Raw genomic sequence first — 16,647 nt, forward strand, 5'->3', positions numbered from 1 at the left:
GATGGTCTTTCTCCGGTTAGAGGTGTGTGTGGATGTCTCCGTGTGCGCGTCTTTTGTTGGGGTTTGTATTTTTGTGAATGGCTGCCTGCAGGCAGGGCGGGGATGCTGCGTGGGCGGCTTCCCCATCGAGGTTTGATCCCTCGAGGTGTTAACGAGCGAACCTTGGGAAGCACAGTCCTGGTGAGGATGCTCTGGAGAATCCCAGGTGAAGTGATGCCGGGTGGGGAATCAGGTAGGGTTTGGGTGTGATTTTACTCCTGCTTCTGACATGTTTGACATCACTCAGGTTTCTTCTGCCTTTTTTTCTGGTCTGGAACGTGCTGTCATGTCTGAACTGGGGTGTTGCGCGTGATGGTGGGCGTCCCACCTCCAGCACTTCTCATGACAGCTCAAGATCTTGGTGGGTTTTGGACTTCTGAGTTCAGGTTCTTCCCCCAGAGGTTGGTTGGGCAGTGGAACAGGCTCCCCCAGGGCAGTGGTCACAGCACCAGGGCTGACAGAGCTCAAGAAGTGTTTGGATGATACTCTCAGGCAAATGGTGTGACTCTTGGGGATGGTCCTGTGCAGGGCCAGGAGTTGGACTCAATGATCCTTTTGGGTCCCCTCCAACTCGGTGTATTCTTTGAGCTGGGAATGGAATCCCGTCTGGCGGAGGGATGGGACTGTCATGAATCAGTTCCTTCATCCTCAGCATCTCTGAGGCTGAGCTGCTGGTTGGGTACCCCAAAGAGCATCCATAATCCCAAACCTGCTTCCTTGTACCCAAACTCTTCCTTCCTAAAGGATGGTGGTGATTTCTTCCATTACTGTAACACTGAGTGGACCCTGGTGCAACTGGGACTGTGCAAGTAGACTAGAAGGAGACACTCTAATGCTTCATAAATACATTTTCCCCCTCAGAGCATAGATAACAGAATTTTAATCACAGAATTGGTTTAAGAAGTCTTTTATTGCTATATATATTAAAAAAAGCAAATAAAAAGTGCCTTTAAGTGCGATATATAGAAGCATGGATTAGATGACAGTTACTATTGAATTAAATGAGTTTTTATCAGAATACTTAGAGACACTTTTTCAATAAAGCCTGGATTGGAATGGGGAAAACCTGACTTCCCTCTGTCCACTTTTTTCAGCTAAACTGAAAGGACAAGCCACAGATCAGCATGGAGAACTTGCCTGATTTGTGGGAAGGAAAGGGGATGAGGAGAGTTTGCTGTTCTTTGGCTTTCAGAATTAAAAACAATAAAGCCCTCACAAAATTACCTTTTTTGAGTATAGACTGAATTTGCTAACTTTTAGACTGAAACTTGAGTTATGAGACATTAAAACCAGGGGTGAGAAGTAGAAATCTAGGGAATTTTTCACTTTTCTCTCCCCCTATGATAGTTTGCTTGCAAACTCAGTGAGAAACATTTATGCTAAAAGAATACAATCTTTAACAAGTACAATTGATGATTTACTTAACTGGGTAAGATTTCTTTAAGACTTTTATACTGATGAATTAGCACTGCAAAAAAGTAAGCAGGCCATTAGGGATCAGCTGATCTGCTGACGATTGCAGCATTAGTTTTTAATAGTGATGATAATGAGGCAGTGATTGCTTATATGGCAGAACAATAGAATCAGATGTTTATGGCCCCTGTACTGTGTCCTGATACAAGATATTGTCACCATGGCTGCCCAGAGTAACTTCAGATCCTGCCCAGTGTGCTTCAGGAAAACCATACATTGTGGGGTTTGCTTTCTTAAATGTTTTTAGGGACTTTCCTTTTTTTTTTTTTTTTTTTTTTTTTCAAGTTTCCTGCTAAGTGTGTTGATCATTCTGCAATATGGGCAATGCAGTGTTAATTTAAAAAATAAATCGATAACTCCCTCCTTTTGGTTTCATAGCTGTTCAAATGCTGTAGCTGCATTGTATTGCTGGATCATTTTTTCTTTTCCTTCTGTAATTGAATAGTCTCAAAATGCAGGAATGGCACTCTATTTATTTGAGCTGTTTAGAGGAAAATTAATAGGGCTATTTTTATGATTGGTCTTTTGTGTCATGATCTTATTTTTCACTATCTGATTTATGTAGCTAGAGTGAAAGACCGAAAAAAAAATATTACAGCCTCATTTGAATTGCTGATATTTCTTTCATAGAGGTGTAGGTTGGGATTTTGTAATTTCTGCTTTTGGAGCAGGACACAGAGAACTCATGCAGGAAAACCTGAAATATGAAGTTTCTTTTGTGCTGTTGTGATATCAGGACCGCTTTGATCTCCCATGGTGAAATGTAAGATGCTGCAAAATGCAGGACTGCTTGAGAGACCAAGGGATGTGTTTTTTCCCCCCTTAAATTCTTCAGGCGGCTGGATCAGAGTGGGACTCTCTGGAGGGAGTGGGATGGGGTGGGGGCTGCTGGCTGGAAATGCCATTAGTGGAATTTGAGCGGAGAAGGTCGGCAGAGCCCTTTCTTGAACTCAAGTGAAGGTTGTGACCCCCAAGTCCTGGTGGGGCACCATCCTCTTTGAGGCTGCAGGATCGGTCCCGCATGAAACTGAGACGTGGAGGGCTGGCTTTCCACTTTGGAAAAGGGAACAATTTGTTCTGCACCGTGGTGTTTGCTCACCCCGGTCAGAGATCAAACATCAGGCGGAGCTGGGAGTTTGCAAGGGACAGTTTGGGAAGTCTGTAAAGAAGTGGACATGGGGGCACCACCTTCCCGACCAGGTTTGATCCTTCTGAGCTGTGTTTTTCTCCTTGGTGCTGGCAGTGTGTGTGCGTGTGAGGTATTTCGGAGGTGCTCCTGCCTTTACTTGAGCAAACACAGATTTTGGGTGGGAGTGTTGGTGGCTTTCAATCAGCGCCTGCCCTGCCATGTGTGTCTGTCCTGGGCTACATGCAGTGACAACAAAACAGGGTGGCTTAAAGCCCCTGGAAGGAGATACAGGGCTGATGTCCCTGCCTGTGGTAAGGAGTGGGTGACTTCTCAAACCCAGCTCTTACTTGGCTGCACCCCACTTACTCCTCTGCTAAGTCAGAAGAAAGGAGGATGAGAAGGTAAAACATGAAGTCTCACCCTTAGTTTTGCCCGTGGTGAGCAACTCTGCTTTGATATAATTAATTTAAATCATTGGCAGTTCCTCTCCCCCCCCCCCTTTGCCTTATAGATGATTAGAAGCAGATAGACACCACCAACTTGTGGCTCTGCCCCTTTCCTTCCCTTTCCTGGCATGAATGTCTGTAAGGACATGAGGGGGTGCAGAAGGACTGGTTGCCCCTCCAGCTTTTTCCTGGCATCGCTGTGGTGCTGAGCTGCACTGGGAGGTTTCTGATGGCTCTTCACCTTTTCTGGCAGCAGGAACTTGCTGTCCAGGGAAACACTGTTATCTCTGTGATAAAATGCTGTTTATGTTTGGGTTTTTTTTTGTTTATTTTTGAGGTTTTTTGTTTTGTTGGTTTGGTTTTGTTGTTGTTTTGTTTTGTTTGTTTTGTTTTGGGGTGGGTTTTTTTGGGGTTTTTTTTTGAGAAATATCCTTCTTACAGTCACAGCTTCTGGAGGAAGTAAATCGTGCAGCTTTAAGGAGCCTGAGCCAAGTGAGGCTTTTGGAGCACTGCTGCCTGGTCCCTGGGAGTTCCCTCTCCTTGGTGGCCTTGGCTTGTTTGTGGAGCCACAGCTGATAAAGAAGTGTTGTCCTCCAATAAACGAGAGATAGCGACTAAGGAGATGTTAATAGCAGAAGGTGCCACATGAAAAAGTAACACCCAGAGCGCTGTGAGGGCTGTTGGCGGTGATTTCTTTCCCCTGTGGACTTTGGTGCATTCCTGGGCTGCACAGTTCACAGACAACGTCAGGGTGTTACTGTTGTTTCTGAGGCCAAAATCTGCATTGGCTAATTATGGTATAATATCTCTACATTTTGCTCTGATTTTTTTTTTTTTTTTAATTTTTAAACTGTGTTTAGTGTATTTTCTATTAAAACATCTGGTATGATAAGTGCTTAGAGAACAAAACACTTCAATGCTCATAGTTAGGAGCAGAAAACATTGTGCTTGACGTGATGCCATGTAGCCAAGTTTCACCACTCCAGAAGGGATTCACATCTCCTGGTGCAGCTGGGAAGGTCATGAATCAGTGGTGAGAGACTGATTGAAACCACACTGCTTGTTTGAATGACAGGCAAAACAAAATATGAGACTTCACACTTTAACTCCTCTGCTAATTCAGAAAAAAAAGGGGAATGAGAAGATAAACTTGTTCACATTAAAAGATCCTATGGCCATATTGGTTTTTTGGACGTTATAACCATACTTGAGGGCCACTTTTGCTTCATTCCGTTGCTGAGAGGAAGGATGGAGCAGTCACCAGGCACACTGGGCACATGGGAAGTCCTGGGTTCATCCCCTGCTCTCTCACCAGCCGTCCCCCATGTTCCTTCCTACGTCTCTTTGCTTTTCAGTGTCCCAGCCCCCTGTCTGTAAGCACAGAAAACACTTTCCACTGCACTTGGAGGCTGGAAACCAAGTATCAGCATTTTCAGGGTACTCAAATAATATAAATAATAATTATAAAGTGATACATTATTTATTATTAATTAATTATAAATAATAAACTGTAATGAATAATAATAAGACTATTAAACACACAAACTTTAGAGTTTAAGCAGCTGTTATGTACATACCCAGCATGTGCATGATGGAGCTGTCTCCTGGTTGTGTGCTTAATAAGTTGCCATTGTGATAATCCCACATGGGTGAGGTGCTCATTTTCTCAGGTGCTGAGGTTGGATGAATTTGGGTTGGATTGAAGGACCACCAGGTCTTGACAAGCGAGTTCAGAACAAGATGTGTCATTCCCGACCAGCAAATCTCTTCTTTGTTGCTACTGTTATGTAGTTCTTGTGTTTCTGTATAGGTGCGTGCTAGGAAATTATGGAGAGGGTTTTGTGGGGTTATTTCAGGAGCAAAAGCATTGCTAGATGCTTCCTCTGTTTGAACTTCGGAGTATGGGATTGTGCGGAGTTGTGGTTTTGAGATGTGCAAAGCATTGCACTGGAGTGTACAGTGTAATTAGCAGTGCAATTAGCCTTCTAATTAATGAAGGTCTTGGTTTTGACACCCAAACTGGTTGGTGGTTGGGAAGAATACATGTTGCTGTGATGGGGTTGCACAGTGTCCCTGATGATTCACTGAGAGCTGCTGGTTCAGGACGCTCTGGCACAGCAGCCATAGGGATTCCACTAAAATATGTAGGGCAGGGATATATGCTGTTAGGAGAATGATGTAGGCACAGTGCCATGGAGGTAGAGGTTAAATCACTGTGGCCTAATGCAGATTGGCACTAAACTTTGCCAAATTAAATGTTCAGCCTTTCCGATGTCAGAGGGTGCATTAACCACTAGTGTAATTAGGAAAAAAACAGTAATTTTACTCAAGAGAGACTTCTGAGGGGTCTCGTGCCTTGAGTTGCAAGAGTGAATAATGCTGATGTCTGTCAAATTCGAGTGTTCGTACTAAGAGGTTTTTACCAAAAATGAGGCAGTAGAAGTTCCTGCTGCAAAATGCTGTCTCCTAAAAAAGTGGAGAAGATGGAGTAGGGTTGAAAGGAAAGGTAAAAGCATTCTTTTCTTTTAGTGAGGTGCTGATGGTAATGGGCTGTTTGGTGGTTGCTTTGGCTGTATCGAATGGGCTTAAGGTCGGACCTCAGTGACTTCTGTTTTCCCCTGCCAGAGAAGATCCTTGGGATAATAGGTTTCATACAGGGTCTTGCCTTTCTTCTGCTCCCTTCTTTCTAGCAGTTTGGAACCACGCTAGTTGGAAACTTGATCCTGAATTAGCTAGTTTTTAATTTTGTTGTATATTTTTCTGTTTTCCCCACTGAAGGAGGAGATGCTGTTCTGTAACCCTTCACTTAAAAGCAAATGTAATGCACGACTCCTGGGCAGAGCTGGTACAGGGAGCTGGAGAAGGGGGTTAAAAATCAAGCACCTTACTCTTTGCTGTTTCTCTCTTGTTTTAAAATGAAGGGAACTGGAAGGATTGATTGCTCATGATAAAAATGATTTTAAGCAGTTCTGCCATCTGAACTTGGTTTCATTTTTGGTCTTGTTTCTGTGGCTTCATCGTTCGTTCACACCAATGAAAATCTACTGACTTAGTGTAGCTTACTGGTCTGGAGAGGCAGGAGCTCTGCAGGAGCAGTTGTGCTGGTATGGTAGCCCAGACCTACACCAATTTTTACGTTCTTTCTGATGACGCTGTTTTTTATTTTTTGAAAGCTTCTTTCTGCTGTAGCCATTTGGTGTCATCTCAGCAAAGTGTGCAAAACCGAGCACCTTGGCTGCAGTGACTCTGCAATGCTGGAAGGAAATGGTTTGGTTTTCATGTTGGGATGGGGTCTTGAGTACCTCATCCTTTTTCTGCCAAGTGAGAAAGCGGAATTTTCCCATTGCAAGTGATCTACTTTCCGTGGTGGAAAAAACACAGATGTGTGTGTGGGAATATGGCAGAAGGGAACATCTTGGGCTAGAGGACCTGTGTTAGTGGGTAGAAAATGCATTTCCTCGGGCTGGAGGAGCAGTGCAGACTCAATGGAGGTGACAGTATGCTAGGGAGGTGACAATCAGCCAATCTGTAAGAAATCTTCAAGTGGAGTGAGACTACCAGGAGCCTCTTACTCAGTCACTGATAATCAAGCCCAGGCTCCGTGAAGATGGTCTCAGCAGCTGTGCTGGTCCTTTCATCTTTCCAAGATGACCCGAGCGCTGTCACAGACGTTCAGGTATCATGAAAAATTCCCGATTTAATGACATGGCCCTGTTGGCTGCAACATCAACCTGAGCTCTGCCAGGAACAGCCCCTGTGGGTGTCGTTTGACTTGACAGATTGAAGGTGCTCGTTCAATTAATGCTGCATCATGGTTCGCTCTCAATAACGCAGGAGGTGTCAGCAGTTTTGTTTACAAGCCTCTGTGCTCTCCCAGTTTAAGTCATTCCTGACAAAAGGAAGTTTAAATGCTTGCATTGATTCCTGGCTCCGCGGTGCAAAATATCTGCATGTGGCAAAGACGTGGAGATTTTTCAAAGCAGCCTAAAGGATTTAAAGTGCTTTTAACATCTCGGGCACTGAGCTCCCAGGCCTTGGACCACTGCTTTTAAGCATCTGTAAGTCACAGATTTAGAAGATGAAACACCGGGTTCTGTTAGTTCTCTCAGTGCAAGCTTTGCTTATTTATTCTTTTGAGGAAAGCACCTTGACTAAATTTATCCTTTGTAATGGTTAGAGATTCATATTCACAGATTTGGCCTTTCTAAAAACCATGTTGGGTTTTGTAAAGAATGTTAATGGCTTAGAAGTAAGATTTCTGGAGATTTTGTCCTAAGTCTCCTCCCTGTCACTGAGCAAACTACCCCAAAAAACCAGTCCTTAGCAATTTTGTATGTGATGATATGTGTAAGAAGCTAGGATGGTTTCTAGTTTTCAAGTAAAAGCTTGAAAATAGTGATGTGGGTTGTGTTTTTGTTTTGTGGGGGGTTTTTGGGGGGTTTTTCAGAAAACCAATTTTTAACAAAAGTTGTTAATTTTTTCCACTTTCCTGTGAACTTAAAATATTCCATAATTAAATGCTTCCTTTGATTTTTTTTTTTTTATTTTTAAAGGCTAGCTTTATGTTTGCTGTAAAATGTCAGACTGTCGTATATTAAGAAGGCTCAGCATCTGAGGAAAAATGTGGAAGGAAAAAAAAAAACCCAAAGTTTCAACGTGAAACTATTTTACATGTCAGATATATTAGAGTTAATTGGCTTTTGTATCATGTTCATCTGCAGTGGATCTACCAAAATAGCCGAGATGATTGCTCTGCTCCATCTGGTTATTATCTTGCTTGTTATAATATCCCTGTGCCACGCTGTTGTGGCCGGCCACGGCTGAGAAAAAGCTTGCTGGAGATTCCTGAAGATCTGCTCTGTTATACATTACCAACTTGTCAGGGGCTCACTTGACAAATTGAAAATTAGCCAAATGCTTTTCCAAGCCAAAAGTAGCCTGAAATGATGTCTATGCATCATACCAAAGAGCTCTTTTGAGTTCCTTAAGGTGACTGACTCCAAATACTCCTCAGATTATTAATAGTGCCCTAATAAACCTGGAGAGCGATCCTATAAATTTCTACATGTTCGAGGGTTAAGCAGTGAAGTCAATATTAATTAATAGTCAAATGCAGTGTTTTATTTCATGTAATCAGCCTCCTGACAGTCTGAGCAGTCTTGGAGGTTAGTTATGCTCAAAGAGTGGGACCAATGCCAGGGCGTCCCATGCTCTGTCATTATAAAATAGCAAATAATCTGGAGCTGTTGCAAATAATAGCTCCAGATTTAACACACTGCCTGAAGCACTCTGTGCTCCTTCATGAGGCGTGGTAGGAGCGGTGTGCTGGTGGACCTTGTGGGGGTTTCTCCTTGGCCTGTCCACCAGCTCTCAGTTGTAAAGCAACAGAAGAAAATGGCTTTATCATGAGGGCAGGAGAGGGGTGTGGAGACCCAGGGGTTGGGGTGTTCTGGAGTGCTTGGTGGCTTCGGTGGCTTCGTGGTGGCAGCTCCAAGGCAGAAGGTTGCAGGGAGAAAGGAAAGGTGAGGAGAAGCTCTGCACTTTTAGCACAGATAGAAAAGGAGAAGGGACATGTGTATGTGGTGCTTGGGGAGGTTGTTGTGGTGGACATCACAGTGCTGGATTAGTGGTTGAACTCAGTGATCTTTCCATCCTTAATAATTCTGTGATTCTAAGGGGATGCCCCTGCTGCCAGTTGCAGTGCAAACTAAGTGACTTCAAAATGGTTTTACATGCACTACTGGGAATATTTAAAGGAGTAAAATTCTGATTTCAGGAGTCTGTCAGATTGCTGTGCTCAAAAGCCATTCCACTAATTTGGAGGAGTGGAGTGATTTATAGATTTTTCTGCCTTTCAGTAGGTGATTTGCAGCTCCTGGAAGTTCCTTATAAATTCTTCTCCTTTGCCTGGCCTGTAGTTGGCATCTCACCTGGTTTTGGCTGTGGTATAGAGACACCCTTGGTGGACAAGAATGTGTGATACTTGCAACTCACTGCAGGGCATTTGTTATTAGAAAGCCCATCTTGCCCAGAAGTTCTGCCTTCACTCATTTTCACGCTATCTTAAAATTACAGCACTCCCCAAATGCCACCCTTCACCCCCAAAAAAGGCTGAGGAGGGAGAAAGAAAAATAAAAGCACATTTGCCAGGCAGATGCACAAATATTCCGAGGATATTTGACAGTGCAAAGATGGATGCTTCATCCAGGTGTTTGTATTTTCTCTCCGATCCATTATTAGAGTGAATGAGGATACCTTTTGGCTACCATCTCTCCTCCAAGTGACAGGCTTCTCATAAGTTATTTATGTGGGATATGTCACCTTATTAATTATATTCCTGTATAACCTGACGAGGCTGATGCAAAATGTTCCCTGGTGTGAGGAGGATTCACGTGTGATGGAGCCGTGCTGGATCCATGGTGCTCATCTCCAAACCTGCACCGTCCTTCATTCTTGGGGAAGAAGAATAAAAATAATTTGCAGAGATTTGTGGCCAGTTAACCCAGGCAATGCTTCATTTTTGTGGAAGAAAAAAAAAAAAAAAAAAAGAGAGATTTGTGGCCAGTGAAATGTTTACTATTGAATTTTTGAAATATCACATATACACAAATGCACACATAAATACAATATGTGAATATAAAATAAACAAATATTCACTGCCAGTGCTATTGATGGTACATTAGTGTTTTAATTCAATTTCAATACATTTTGCCTGTCATGCTGTTGCAGCTGGATTTGCAGTCTCCACGTTTCAGTGTCTGCAGTGGAGTCCCTCACCACAGAGTTGATTGAGTAGCTTGATGTTTCCAAAGCAAAACTTCCCTCTCTGTTCAATTTTTCCACTGTTGAAGCCACTCAGTTTACTCTAGGAATGTGAAATTCTGATTGAAGGCATCATCTATCCCAGTTTTTGTCCCTGTTCAGTGGAGCACATCTTGTGATTCTTGTTTAGACCCAGCATATATTAATTTCTATTGTCTTGATGGCATGGTTAAGGCCTTTGCTGAAAGAGGTGGACTGAAGCACGTTGTCTGAATGCTCTCAATTGGTTGTTTTTGATGACATTAACCAGATGTTAGGCAGCCTATTGGGGGAGGACATGTGTAGATAAAGTGTAAAAGATCTTTCATGCTCAACTTTTCTAACGCTTAAGGACACAGTTATTCATCATCCACGTTTCTATATCCGGATGAAAATAAATGTTCTGGGTTTTAACCATTTTTCAAGAAAATTGTTTAAATCCTTTCCCATAGCTTGGATTTTCTTTCCATGAGCTATTCTTATCCCAAGTGCCTCCTAAAGGAGATGTTATGCAGTGGTGCTGCATCTGCCTGCTCTGTTCCTGCTCAACCTTTTGACACTGGTGCTGTCTCAATGGATGGAGATTTTGAAGGCCGTGTGTGTTTTTACAGCTATCTCAGGAAAAGGCTGTTGGGTTGAGAGAGTTGTGCTCTGCCATCATCTTGGCCAGATGTTTTCTCCCATCTGGACTTTCTGGGGTTCTGGAGTGCAAAGCCCAGTGCCACATGGAGCTGCAGGAGCCATTGCCCTGCGGGTCAGCCCTCAGTGACCTATTCAGCAAACCCCTGGCTGATGTGGCCTCCTGGCAGAATTCTACAGTTGCTGCCTTTTTCCACATTTTTTTATTAATAGTGTTTTGACTTCATCTCTGGCTGTAATGGTTTTTGTGCAGTTGAGGAGATTATCTGAGAAGCTCCACTCAAAGGTCCCTCATTGGCAGCCTCTCCTCCACTACAGGAGTGCTTTCCCTTTCTGTCCATGTGTGTTTTTTAGCCTAAAACACCTGAGTTTCAAGGGTGTATTGTCGAGCACGTCTCAAGGCTTTTTGGTTGGCAAAGCACGTGTTCACCCAGCACTGAATGGCCCAGCATTACAGTGGGCTTTCCTTTAATGCCAGCTAATCAAAATGATTTAGCTAGATCCCATCTTTCTACATTGGTGCAAAGGCAGGAGAAATAACCAGAGATCAATTAATTTATCTGGGAGATGGGCTTGGGGGAGGGGAGTTTTTTTTCTTTTAATCCATGGAATCAAAAATTGGTCTTGGCTTCAGTGGGGATGAAGATGTGTTCCTGTGGTGTGGATTTAGATTTAGCTGCAATCTCATTTGTCTTCTGATGAGACAGATATCTGCCTGCTCTCCCCTGTGGCATTTCTTGCTCCATTTCTTGTCTTTTTCAAGGGTGTGGCTTCGTAGAATCATAGAATGGGTTGGGTTGGAAGGGACCTTAAAGATCATCTACTTCCAACACCCCTGCCATGGACAAGAGACACTTCCTACTAGACCAGGTTTCTTCCACAAAGCTTAGAAGCTTGAACATCTTTCAATCTCAGCTTAAATGTGCTTATGTGCTGCCCTGGATAGGGGAGGATTAAGTCCTGAACTGTCGCTCTCCCTGAGAATTTGCCTAAAAAATTTAACAGAAACATCCAGCTTTTCTCAGCTACACCTGTGACATAAGTAAATAAAACAGCTCAGTGTTTTCCTGCAGGACCAAATATATTCCAAAACTATACCCAGTAACCCTTGTTGTACAGACAGAAGTATTCCAGGTGAGACCATCCACCTAACTTGTATTTTCTTCACTGATATCACTGTGCCTGTACTTGAGCTTTTGTTGCTGTAGCTACATCAGTCAGGGATAGGAGAGCCACAGTGCTGGGGAAAGCATGTTCGGTGATTAAATAGCTGCTTTTTTGAGCAAATTCCTCTGTTGTGGGATAGGTTTGAATGGATAGAGCCTGATTAATGCCCACAGTTGAGTTTGGGCATTCATGCCTGAACTCCCAAGTGTCATTTTTATGACAGGGAGAGACAAAAAAGCAGTGGCAGGAGATGCTTTAACTGGTAAAGTGTTGGTGTTTTGTGAGAGTAAGGGCCATGGAGAGCCTGCCTTGGCTGCACTTTGTTCTCCAGCGTGGGAAGATGTCGTAGACCTCAGCCACAAAAGATTAATAGTTAAGCACCTCAATATCTGGGCATGTCTGGCTTTCCAAAGGATGCTGGACCCCTTTCATGATTGCTGGTTTTAGGTGATATCTGCCCAGGCACATCCAAGTTTGCCGGCAAGTGCTGGAGTTTGGTTCTTTGTCTTCATCCTTGTTTCTTTTATGGAGTGCTGAGAGGTTTTGGGTGGGATGCTGACATACCATATTCTCCAAACGGGTTCTTCATGTGTTTGTAGGGGAGGTTGAGTGCACGTGCAGAGACAGGATTTAATGCCAATGCATCCTCCATCAAAACTTGTATTAAATGGACATAGGGCTCACTGAGCTCCACTAATCTCTGGCTTGCGTGGCTGAGCGATGGAGGGATTCTTGGCCTGCTTTGAAGAGAGGAAGGGAATGTGTAAGGGGAAGCAGGAGCTGGAGTTGCCAGGGAAACACGAGCAGGGATGCTCGCATGGCTCTCACCTGATCCCTGCCGCAGCAGCTCCACGGCGCAGGTTCCCTTTCACACAAGTGTCATTTAGCCCTCCTGGGTGAATTCACAGTCACAAAAGTCTGCTGGAATTGTCCCCTCCAGCAGCTTTTCTCCCCCAAAGGCCGGAGGGGCAGCAGTGGTGCCCAGCAGGACCCCAGTGAGTTGGGGGACATGCAGTCAGCCCTGTGACATGCTGCCCATCAGCATCATGGCCGGTCCCTGAGGGTTGTGCCAAGGAATGAGACAAACAGGGATTTGCTTCTTTTGGGATTGCTTTTGGGGGATTGCCAATTCTCCCTCCCTAGGAAGGAAGGAAAGCAGCAAGCTCAGTGGTTTCTCCACTCATAAACATATCATGGGAGATGGGGATGATGACTATCTGTGTTGTCCCTGTTTTCATTGCTCTTACAATTGTCATTCCTGTTTGCCCCTCTGGACTAGGAGTCCTGGAGCACTTTGCTTTTTGAATAATTAGGGGCAGGCCACGTACCTAGTGCTTAGTACACCCCGTACCAGGAAAGATGACTTTCATCGAATTTATGATTATGCAGGTATTTTCTTCCCAGAAAATGTTTTATTTATTGCAATGGTTATTGATAGCTGCACTTACCAATTCTGTTGAGGCAAAATAACCTTCTACAACTGCTTTTTTTATTTGTGCTTGTGGAACAAAAAATCAATCCTGGCAAAAATTTGAATATCTGGATTCCTCTTGGCTTCCCCACCTTGTAAAATTTAATAATAGCTTGTAACTGTTTTCATAAGCTGCTCCTCTGTTCTTTAATTGAGCACAGATGAATCTTGAATGAGCATTTTTTGTATGACTGGGTGGTTTTTTTCATGTTTAGGCAGCAGTCCGTTCACTTTAAGCAGCGAGCACTTTTGGGAGATGGATGCGGCACTGTTTGTAGTGTGATTATTTTCCTAAGTTCAGAATTAAACAGTTGAGGAGGAAAGCAATTGAAACTTTCCTGTGCTGGCGGGTTCCTTGGGAAGCAGCCGGTACCATGCAGGAATTGGAAGCAGCTGGCTTTGCTTTATAATTAATCAAGGGAGTGATTATCTTGCGATAATCTTGCCCCCTTCATCTCCTATTGCATAAGTAAACAGAACTTCAGCTTGTATACATTGAGTTTGGCCTTCCACTTTTGCTACCAGAGGTGGGTGAAAATTCAGGCATGTTGGGATGAGCTTCCCCTCTGTCAGCTCTGCCTGGCTTGTCGTCCCCATCACCCTGGGACAGTGTAAGAAGGGGCTGAGCTGAGCTGGCTGCTCCAAGAGCAGTGATGGAACCCGGTGCCAGCTCATGGGTGAGCTGTCCCTGGCTCAGCTGAGCAGGGACCGTGTTTCACGGCCAAACAGCCACGTGAGGAGAAGGTGGGCGCTGCAGGGCTCCGGCTGCACTCCAGGAACTGTTCTTTCTGTAACATCTGGCCAGAGGCTGCTGCTCTGAGCTTCAAATGGAAGAAACGGACCAAATTAAAAACTGAAAGGCCCCTGCTGAGGGGTGAGTGTGGGGCTTGCACTGTGGTGCCTCCGAGTCTGTGTCTCGAGTTCAGTAGGGTGCACTGGGTGAGGTGAGCTCAGATTAGAGGAACTCCTGTCCTTAGGAGCCTTGGTTACCTCTGAACTCACAATGGGCTTGAGAGGCAGTTGGCACGCACACCCCTGGCTTTGGGGCCAAGCCTAAAATCCCTCTTGGCCAGCTTACCTGAGTGCTGCCAGCAGGTTGGCACTGCTGCTCCCGTGGATCGCAGCACCTCAGGCTGGGGTTTGCCTTTCCAGGCTGCTCTTAGGTCCTGTTTAAAATGAAGGAGAAGGCATGTCTAAATAGCACACTCCCCATTTATCTCTATTTTATTCCTTACCATTCCCCTGCAGTATCTTCCCGCTGGGGAGGTGAAACCATGAGCTGCAAGGAACTGGCTCCTTTGCTTGTCAGTGGCGCCGGCATGGCCCGTTTGCTCGCCCGGAGGCGGGGGACACTCAGTGTCAGCTCCTGTTCAAAATACATTTGGTTTCTAATTTGAGACGGGGATTCTGCACAAACACTTGGCATAGGTGAGTTGGAAAAAGGTTTTAAGGGTAAGCAGGTTATTTATACTCTGTCTTGCGTGTCCAGCCTGTGTTTGTGCTGCTAAGTCGTTTATGTTTATTTTCTGGAGAAAGACCTCTGCCATAAATACTGCTCTAACTAGCAGTCAGCAGCAAGCGCAGAGTGGCCCGTAGGGCACAGTGGCCAGCTTGGATGGAGGAGTCTGGCTGGGGAGGGGGCTTTAAATGGGGTTCAGTCTCTTCCCAAGGACCACGTCCTGCACCATACAGCGACTCAGAGGGAACAGTGGGCTGGGTGGTGTGGAACCTCCATTCTCCATCCCTGGGCAGCTTAATTTTCAGCACTGGAAAGGTTTTCAGGCACCTTGGGCTGGGAGCAATCACAGGTTCATGCATATGATAAATTTGTAGCAGGGCATGGTGTTTGTATGAGCCCTGCTCATATGTCAACGATCCCACCTGGGAAGTCCCTGGAAAGTACTGTTTAATATGCATATTCCTCCTCGGGACAGAGGTATGAACAAGCCATTGGGCACTCAGATGAGTAAAAGACATTTGGAGGTGCCTCTTGGCTCAGGGGGAGGGAAGTGGTTTTGAAACATGTAGGATGTTAAAGAAAATCCCTGTCTTCCCATAAAATGCCAGCAGGGACATTTATCCTCACATTCGTCCCACAGACGTTTTAGTGGGAAAGAGTTAAATGTCCTCTCACATGTGTTCATGGCCACAGGCTTGAGGAGATTTCTCGTCTTCAAGAAATAAACGTAGCACGTGTTCAGCTAAAAATATTGCAGGAGGAATGCTTCCTTGGCCACAGCCCCGATGAGGGAGAGCAGCTGTTGAGTCGCGGGGATTTTGTTTGTTTTTAAACTTCATCTGTCTTCAAAGTGATGCTGTGGCAGTTGTGGGGCGTTAGAAGAGCCAAAGTCCTTGCTGACCTTTTGCGTCCACTGATGGAAACGGACTAGGACTTCTTGGCAGCCGTTTGCAACATGGGTTGGAGGAGGCTGTTGGCTTTTTTTGCTTTTTTTCTGCAAAAGCACAAAACCTGGGGCTTACTGGGATGAGTTGATCTTCGGTAACTGCAGGATGGAGCATCTGAGGTTGCTCATCAGTGTGACAATCTGCTGCTGCACAGAGGTGGAGGGTGAGAAGAAGTGTCTCAGCCTAACTTTTTGCAGTCCCTAGCACCAAACCCTCATCAAGCCAGGCGCCCAGTTTGTTGTGTTAATGGGCAAAATGGATATTGACCCTGGAAATCGACTGCCTTCCTCTGACTGTGCACACCTTTGATCAGTTCACCGCTTTTGAAAAGCCAAACCTCTCCCGAGCGCGTCTCAGTGGGGTGGGACTTTTACATTTGGCTTAACCTTCTGCTTTAGGGCCTCTTACCCCTGCAGGTAATTTCAGTTTGGTATTTCCATTCTCAAACCTGTGGTGTGGGGTTATTGCATAGATAGGTAATGTGGGATGGGGCATCCTGGCCAGCTGTACTGACACTGCAGGTGGATGCTGCTGCTCCTCAACGTGAAGGTGCTGGGAAGCTGCACTCCAGGACTGGCATGCCCTGTGTTAGCTGCTCCCACTCCTAGACAAGTAATTTTAAAGGATGCCTCGCTTTGCATTGTCAAAGCAACCCTCCTTCCCTTCCTCCTCTCCTTTTCTTTCCCCCCTTTTTTTCTTTTATCCCTCTTTTTTTCTTCCTGCATTGCTGTCCAGTCATTCGCACACCACCCCAAATCCCAATTGAGACCTGATGCTGAGGGCCAGATGAAGCAGCAAATGTATTCAGCCCAATGATTTCCACATGAGCAGGGCTCTGTGCCGGTGAAAGAAGTGAACTCATTGCAGAAACCTCCCAAGAACAAAGCTTTGGTGAAAGGATCAACCTTATTAGCACATTTAAGGAGAAAGGGGGTTTGTCACTGTATCAGTTTATGCTTCAGCACATTAGCGTTGTAAATCTCTTTGTGGAAGGATTGATTAAAAAACAATATTTCCTTTCCCCTCTAAAAACCCAGAAAGAAAAAAAATTAAATCCCCAGCACACTAATTTGCTG

The 16,647-nt window shown here is 44.8% G+C and overlaps 1 protein-coding gene across 2 annotated transcripts in view; it reads left to right on the forward strand.

The window, feature by feature from the left end:
- The first annotated feature begins 2,630 nt into the window (after nucleotides 1-2,630).
- Nucleotides 2,631-16,647, forward strand: part of LOC114062268 (activin receptor type-2B) — a 71,827-nt gene continuing 57,810 nt past the window's right edge. For both annotated transcript variants that reach the window (XM_027893526.1, XM_027893525.1), the window contains exon 1: nucleotides 2,631-2,712. In XM_027893526.1, coding sequence (XP_027749327.1) covers nucleotides 2,688-2,712 — 25 coding nt within the window. In that variant the 5' untranslated portion in view covers nucleotides 2,631-2,687. The remainder of the gene's footprint in view (nucleotides 2,713-16,647) is intronic.

Source organism: Empidonax traillii, unplaced genomic scaffold (assembly GCF_003031625.1).
Source record: "Empidonax traillii isolate 1590-97213 ecotype Southwest subspecies unplaced genomic scaffold, ASM303162v1 scaffold393:size534744, whole genome shotgun sequence".
Classification (NCBI taxonomy): domain Eukaryota; kingdom Metazoa; phylum Chordata; class Aves; order Passeriformes; family Tyrannidae; genus Empidonax; species Empidonax traillii.